Genomic DNA, 8,563 nt, shown 5'->3' on the forward strand with positions numbered 1-8,563 from the left:
GTTGATGTTTTTTACACTATCAATAACATTTTGCTTTTCAAGCAGGAATAAGCTGGTTGGCCAAATAGTCCCTTGAGGTCTAAGACATTTGTTCATTTCCTTCAATTAATGAAATATTAACTGTTATACTTATAACTATGTATACACGCACTCCATAAAGCCCCTATTTTACAAATAATAATGCAGTCAGGAGATGGTGATTCAGTGAGTGGTTTCCACATTTTTAAACATTTAAAATGCATGAAAATAAATATTTTCCATTACTTTATCACTCTTGAAATTACCTGTACACTAAATAATCTAACCCTCATACTTGCATAACAATAGCAGTCTATTTATTTAGTGGTCCAAGTTGCAGTCAGTATGTATATTAATGCCAATATGGGACAAATATAATGTAAATTAGTGGCAGCAGGAGCTGCGCGGTGTGTGCTGCCGGTACATGTACAGTCAGACAAAACAACGTGCACAGTTATCAAAGATGCGAGTGCGCGCACAGTCGTGGAAAACGATGTGTTCGGCAGTTAAAGACGTGACATGGCACGGCGCGTCTGTGGAGTGCGCGTCATGGGAAACAATGTGCTCAGTAATTAAATAGGCAGGGCGGCGTTTCTGTTATTTGGTTTGTGACATCCTTTACGCTCACAGTGCTTGGTCACGGGTCGCACCAGAACCGTTTTCGGAACTGAAACTTAGAAATTGCTCACGGTTCCGGTTCTGAATAAGGCAACCCTGTTTATAAGCAATTTTATATTGGCTGATCATTTTTGATCGGTAATGCCACAAGTGTAATGAGGTAGGGGGAAACCCCTCCAAAAAGTACAAAAATTATAAGTTATTTTTTGGGAGGGTGGGGTGTAAGTTTGTGGTAGCCGTAGGGTTTGACCGATTGACGATGCCATCGTCCATCGCCGATGGCTGATAGACATCACGATGTTGAGCTGGCATCGCGATCCCCCCCCACGTAATACGGAACCCCTAAAGGGAATAAATATGCGATGGGAGGAAAATATATATTTCAGCATTTTCTCTCGCAGTTATATCATTGGGCAATTATACTGTATATAAATTGCGGGCATCAGGGAGCCGCTTCATTTTCATGAGCCAATTCATTCAAATCATAAGTTCCTAAGTCTGCCATGTTTTTACTTTCTTTGCATTAAAAATTGCTCTTTGTTTATATATATTATGTATGTGTGTATACACACACACACACACACATACATATAGTTACCTTATAGTAGAAACATCTTCTTAAGTATGTACGTTAAGTTTGAGGAGAAATACTTGTGTTGTAAGAACTAGTCACCACCTTTCTGCTAACTTTCTGCTGAGTCTCTAAAGCATAGATATGATTTTATTATTAGCATGTTAAATTAATAGAATCAGTTCTTCATGGTGTCTTGTGTATACAGAACTTATAGGAACTGAATGTCATAGTGGCTTCAAACATAAGGGCCTTTCGCACCGCGGGAACCTTTTCATAGTACCAGAACTAATTGTGGAACTGTATCAAATGTAGCACTGCCAGTTGTCGTTGGAAATTCTTAGTCCTCCTTCCCGTTCTTTCAATCGCTTTACGTAGCCTATACGTCGACATTTCATGTCCATTATTGTGAAACCCACGAGACAACAAAAACACAGCTCCGATCACAGCATCCTCCTGTTGTTAACGTTGTTCTTTGTTTCCGTTGTTGAACGCCGCGCACAAATGACGTCACTGTGTGTCGACCGTCTTACGTACACTGTCAGTGCGAATGCAACCCTTTAAATGGTACTGGGAAATAGTTTGCGCAAAATCGTACCAGTACTTTAGTACTGTACATTTAGTTCTTGAACTAAAGCGGTGGGAAAGGCCCTATTCTGTCAGAAGTGCTTTTTCCTGTCTTATCGTGTTTTCTGTGTCCTGTGATGGATGGTGTTCATCAATATTAAGTATGAAGCTCAACCTCAAGACGATGGATTGTTTGAACTAGGGCTGCACGATATATCGTTTCAGCATCGTTTTCTTTGCTCACACACAGACACGGTGTCTACACCAGACGCGACAACTGTACAGTGATACCCATTTTAAATACATTTAATAGCAGGGCTACTGCAAGGGATATTCAGTGCTGGAAATCCGTTTATCCTTTGACACTTCCGCATCGTCGCGAAGAGCGCAGGTCATGGTCGCTTAGCAACGGCAGACGCCACGAAAGTGCAACCTCCCACCCTCTTGGAAAGAAAGAGAATGCGGCGCGGCTGGCGTTTTCCACGCGTTTTTAGGCGCGACATGTGAACGGCCCCAAAGTCTGTCTACACTGGACGCAACAAAGCGACCGTTGCATATCATTTGAACTTTGTGTCGGTAGCCTACGTCATAAACAAGGCATCAGTTTACTGTCGGGGATTTGTCGTGTCACGCCGCATCCAGTGTAGACAGTCACCACAGCATCACTGATTAAAATGGGTTCTATGGTATTTTGTCGCGTCGCTCGCATCCGGTGTTGACACGGTGAAAGCCACGCAGATGAATGTGAACACCGAATTTCGTTCACTTCCGCATCTATTTGTGCTTGAAATACTGTGCTCTGCAAGTATCCTAGTAAACGCAGTTGCTTATGGCTTAGGTGAAGGTAAACAAATGAGAAAGAAAATGGATGTGTAACAGTATATTGGTTCACAGCAGTTTAATGTTCCTGTTGCTTTCTGTCATGAACGTTAACAAACAACAAAACACAAAGAAAAATCACTTTTGTAGCTTAAACAGATTTATTAGATTTAATTTATAGTGAAAACTATGCAGTGTTATTTTACATTTGATTATTCAATTTCTGTACCTGAATACTGTTACTTGCCTGAAAAATATAAAGCACTGCTTATTTCATTTGTAGCTTTGTTCTGTTATTTATGTATGCTTGTAATTTGTTTATTTCCTATGCTGATTTACTCGCCTACAAAATCACCCCAATCACTGATTGTTTTTTCCAAATAGAGCTATTGAAGTCATCTGATTTTTTTTTTTCCATATCGCAATATATATCGCAGAAAAAAAAAAATATCGCAATGTGAGTTTTTTCCAATATTGTGCAGCCCTAGTTTGAACCGACAAACAGCACATATAGCTTCCCTCAAAAGAGTCACCACTTTATTAAACTCTTGACTCGTGCAACCATCTGACCCACTTAGAGCCTCAGAGACTTGATTGAAATATGACAACATAATTGTACCCAAATTTGCTTCATATTTTATACTGTATTCCTCAGTGGGCTCTTTTAATTCTGAAAACACTTGCAAACAAGAATTATACCCTTTGAGGTTTAAAAAGACTTAAGAATATGATGAACATGGTGCGACTGATAAAGCCTTTCTCTGACATTTGTTTGTCTTGTTTCAGTGTTTCATTGGCAGGCCACAATAATGGGACCAGTAAGTATTTATTTTTTGTTTCTTCTATAGTAGCCTGCAACATTACAGGAATCTCTGGAACTTGAAGCATGTTGTTGTCTTGAAATATTGAGTAAATGTAGATCATTTTGAGTTATTGAATTGATATATATTTTTTTTATATAATTCATGCTAATTAAATGTTTACCCTACAGAATGATAGTCCTTACCAAGGCGGAGTGTTCTTCTTGACCATACACTTTCCCACAGATTACCCCTTCAAACCGCCAAAGGTCAGTAATATCCACACCTGTTTGACTCGGGCACAGCTTCTCAGGTGTTTTGGTTATTCTCAGGTGCTGCTTAATTATGTGTCACTTTGAATCCTCATTTTACCAACCTGTACTTTCTGTCATGACATAAGGAAATGTTTTTCCTCCCACCATACAGTGGTGTGAAAAAGTTTTTGCCGCCTTCCTGTTTTTTTTAATTGTTTGCATATTTGTCACACTTAAGATTCAGATTATCAAACAAATTTTAATATTACACAAAGATAACCTGAGTAAATACAAACTGCAGTTTTGAAATTATGATTTCATTTATTAAGGGAAAAAAGCTGTCCAAACCTGCCTGGCACTACGTGAAAAAGTAATTGCCCCCTAAATTTAATAACTGGTTGTGCCACCCTTTGCAGCAACAACTGCAATCAAGCGTTTGCGATAAATGGCAATGAGTCTTTCACAGGAATTTTGGCCCACTCTTCTTTGCAGAATTGTTTTCATTCAGCCACATTGGAGGGTTTTTGAGCATGAATGGACTGTTTAAGGTCATGCCACAGCATCTCAATCGGATTTAAGTCTGGACTTTGACTTGGCCACTCCAAAACCTTAATTTTGTTTTTCTTGAGCCATTCAAAGGTGGAAACAGGAAGGGGGCAAAAACTTTTTCACACCACTGTATATTCAAATAATTCATCTTATGACTGTATGTCATATGCAGTTGTAGAATGCAGAGAATCCTATCGATGAATTTAAGTAATGTGTTTGAAGGAAGCCAGTGTTTGGATTACAATATTCAGTGATTAGGAACTGTTCTAGAGTTGGCTGTAATTTAACTGGTTAGCCTGTAAAGGTTGTGATTTGCATGTTTATTTTTGTCTCGCTGCTTTCTCAGGTTGCATTTACCACAAGAATCTATCACCCAAATATCAACAGCAATGGCAGCATTTGTCTGGATATTCTGAGGTCACAGTGGTCACCAGCTCTCACCATCTCCAAAGGTACACCTCCGTTTTCAAACATTGTTTTACAACAATTAATTCCAGTTTCTTAGGGTGTGTTCACACCTGTCTTATTTGGTTCGATTGAATCGAACTCGAGTTCGTTTCCCCTCTTGGTGCGGACCTTTTTGTCAGGTGTGAATACAGCAATTGCACTCGGGTGCGGATCAAACAACCGCACCGAGACCCAGCTGAAGAGGTGGTTTCGGTCCACTTCCAAATGAACTCTGGTACGGTTCGTTTAAGGTGTGAATATGACCCGACCCAATGGCAGAAATAATCCGGACGACCCCTTAGTACCTGAGATCGCCCGCATTTACAAGACTGACAGGGAAAAGTAAGTGTCCTCTTATGCACTAGATCAGTACTGCATACTAGTGGTCAACCAATTTATCGCCAAGGCCGATATTTGGCATTTTTTAAATATCGGCATTGGCCGATAAGCTTTCCTGTTTGGCTGATGCGTTCGAGGCGGGACTTTTATGTATGTAATTTAAACAAATCTTTGAATGTCTAATAAACATATAATTTCAAAAACCTTGGAAACTTAGTCGGATCCAGCTGTGAGATCTTGTGAAGTGTGTATGTGTATCCTGCATGATTGCGTGTTCTCTGCGTGACGGTCGATCCGTGCGTATTGAATGCTGACAGGAGGAGAGTTTCAGCTTCACTGGAGATGCGCGATCGACAAACTTTAAACTCGTGATTTTAAATTATGCTGCGCTTTATGCATTTGCCCACTGTCATATTCATGTCATTTTCACTGTGTGCTGTATGTAAAATGAGTGTTACCTTGGCTTTATTTGAAAAAATATGGTTAATGCACACAAACTTCCCAGAATACTGAGTGCCCTGTTGGGTACAGTGTTTACTTCCTTTTTAATAAAATTTGTATTAAATATTTATTTATTTGTGAAAAATGCTTTGTCATCTAATGTATAAGTATGTTTATTTAACACATTTATTTTTTTAATACATTTTCAAATGATTTCAAATTTCTTAAATATTAATTAAAATAAATAAAATTATATCGGCCACACTGCTTTCCAAGATATCGGTATCGGCTGTCAAAAAAAACAATATCGGTCGACCACTACTGCTCACTGTGTTTGCCCTAATGCTTTTCCCCATAGGTATAAGGAATTCTTTTAAAATCATAGCAGTTAATTAAAAGAAAATGGACCTCCTGTCCTCTTCTCCGGAGTATTCTAATGGACTTGAAAACTATGAATATATATATTTTGTTTCCATTTGTCATTGCGAAGACTGTCTCTACCCCTTTCCTTAGCCATGACCAACTTCACAAACATTCACCATATGGAGGGTTTCGGACCAGTTATTTAAAGCAGTCTCTACAACGTCTTATTGTTTTTGTTTAATTTTTTTCTCTCTCTTCCCCAACCCACCCTTGTAACTCTTAGGTTGCTTTTTTTCCTCTTCTTCTTTTTCCTGCTCTTGTTGAATTAGATGCTAACATGGTTCCGCCAGACTCGATTGGGTCCCTGGGTGAGAGGACACAAACTCCTCACAGACAAACTTCTGTATATTTAATTTCCTGACAGGCTCGTTGAGCTTTGTGTGTTGATTAAAACTGTGTAATAAAATGATTACTAAAGTCTGAAATGCTTTGTCTGCATGGTTTTTCCTAGTGTGTTTGTTAAACAGGTGATGCAGGTCTTGTTGCAAACACTGTTTTAATCCTCAAGTCTTTTGAAAGCGCTTTTGAAAATGGAAAATTTCTCTGATCTCTTCTGCTTGTCCAATTGGTGTTTTTTTTGTTTTTTTTCTCAATAGGAGAAAAATTTATTAAATGTGCAATGATTGCTTAATATGTGCCTCATTACAGCCACTGTCACAATTACTGTACTATAGCAAGCTAAGTTGCGAGGGATTTTTGAGCAGCAAGTTGTACATAAACCTTTTATAGGAGCTTTTTCCCCAGTTTGGTGTGGAGGACCAAAGCACTTAAAATGACACCATGTGCAGTTTGCTTTAATATTTCATAAAGGTGAAATTTCCAAATGGCACCTAATGGGTAAATCATATATTTTCAGAAAACAAAGCTATTATTATCAGATGTGACATCTGGAAATGTTATGGTGAATCTATAATTGCAGTATAGTTTTGTGCAAGTGGGTATCATGAAGTGTTTTGTGTTATATGGGCTATTACAAAATATATTAATTTATTTGTATTATTTACCAAGTTATTTAATACTTTGGTTGTCCATAGTTAGGAGACAAATAGTTGTTTTGTTTTACTAAAATCTTTTCAGTCAGGTTAAAGGTTCAGTCAGGTTTTTTTTTTTTTAAATGAACCACCTTTTAAGAGCTTTGATATGTATAGGCTTTTAAAGGTTTGACATTTATGTAACATTTAATATTACGAAAAATTTAAATATCAGGGATGAAAAAGTGTATAACGAACAAACCCTCACTACCAAACTGCCAGCTGCACACAAAGCAGGGATCTGTACGGTGGCCGAGAAGTGCAGAGCAAATCCCAATTCTGAAAACAAAATAACAAATTACAAACGCAAATGCAAGTCTAAAAAACAAAATAACAATTCAGAATATATGTATATATGCTGAAACATGTATGAGTGTATCTCTAATGAACATACAGTAGACAAAATGTGAGTGGTGTTTACTTGTACAGAAGTCGTCGCCACAATGCTAAGGTGTTATGGGTTGTTAGGGTGGTGCTATGCAGTACTAAGGACTTTTTTAAAGATTTTTTAAAGTGTTTTTCACTCTTCTCCACAAGTCATGATTTGAGATAACAGTTATGTCTGTAGCACAAACAGTATGAGCAATAGTAATAGTGATATTTGCTTTAGCAGACACCAGAAAATAAATGTCCAAAGAGTGTATGTATGTAAATGTAAGCAGGTACTGATGTATGTTGATATATTGTGTGTCGACCTGTCTTTGGCTCTCTCACACATACACAGACACTGACACACACGCTGTTCCTAAAATACTTCAGCCGCCTGGCTGTGAGACTGAGATTCCTCTACAAGAGGAAGGGGTGGGGCCTCGAGGGCAATGTCTGAGGCCCCACCCACTCAATCTCCTTCTGCTTCCAGCTATATCAGGGACTTTCCGAGATACCGACCGCCACACGGACGCAGTGAGATGTGTCATCATGCAGTACACATACATCAACAGAAGTTGCAACCAATGACACATGCAAGGTAAGATCAATGGCCAGAAATCGAATGGGATTTGCACAAAACACACATGCCTAACTTGGCTGAAAACACATGAAAGGCCCTACATATGAAAACACATCTATCCATCCCAAACACACACACACACACGCATCAAGAAGTCAATAGGCCCCCACACCACTGACTGTGACCTGTCAATAATGGCTCTTTAAACTCCATAAGTCCTCTATGCCTTATTCAACCAGACCAACCATACTGTCAATAAAAGCACACAATACACACACACAGATATATATATATATATATATATAAAAACTCACCATAAATATATGCCTAAAACATTTTAAAAACACACAAAGAAACATTTATTCAAATACACACACACACAAACACACACATAACAAGCAGAAACCACTATTAAGACAAAGCAAACCCTCTACACAAATGCAATATACGATATAGAAATGTTACCAGCGACAGAACACAAATAAGACATTTCATGTTAATCTTGTAAATGATGGACTGGTGCAACTTATAATAAGCATTTGTTTTCTACAGAATATTCATTTTTAGAACTAAAAACTGATTCAATGTCATTGTGCAAAGGCAAACCTAGCGGTAGTGATGTTCATACGTGTTATTAGGGCAACTACATTTACATTTATGAACTAGGCTGTTGCAGATGGTATCAAATGATTGCCTTTGAATCGTCAGTGGCAAATTCTTTAAATATAAAAAACGTA

At 38.2% G+C, this 8,563-nt stretch overlaps 1 protein-coding gene across 1 annotated transcript in view; it reads left to right on the forward strand.

Annotated features, from left to right (window-relative positions):
• The window catches only part of LOC107680290 (ubiquitin-conjugating enzyme E2 D2-like), a gene marked incomplete at its 3' end in the record, with an annotated part of 10,754 nt that extends 5,860 nt beyond the window's left edge, over nt 1–4,894 (forward strand). The window contains exons 3-6 of the mRNA XM_016476127.1: nt 3,380–3,411; nt 3,585–3,662; nt 4,543–4,658; nt 4,784–4,894. Coding sequence (XP_016331613.1) covers nt 3,380–3,411; nt 3,585–3,662; nt 4,543–4,658; nt 4,784–4,894 — 337 coding nt within the window. The remainder of the gene's footprint in view (nt 1–3,379; nt 3,412–3,584; nt 3,663–4,542; nt 4,659–4,783) is intronic.
• Nucleotides 4,895–8,563: the final 3,669 nt, after the last annotated feature.

The sequence above is a fragment of the Sinocyclocheilus anshuiensis genome, unplaced genomic scaffold, assembly GCF_001515605.1.
Source record: "Sinocyclocheilus anshuiensis isolate Anshui unplaced genomic scaffold, SAMN03320099.WGS_v1.1 scaffold1438, whole genome shotgun sequence".
Taxonomy (NCBI): domain Eukaryota; kingdom Metazoa; phylum Chordata; class Actinopteri; order Cypriniformes; family Cyprinidae; genus Sinocyclocheilus; species Sinocyclocheilus anshuiensis.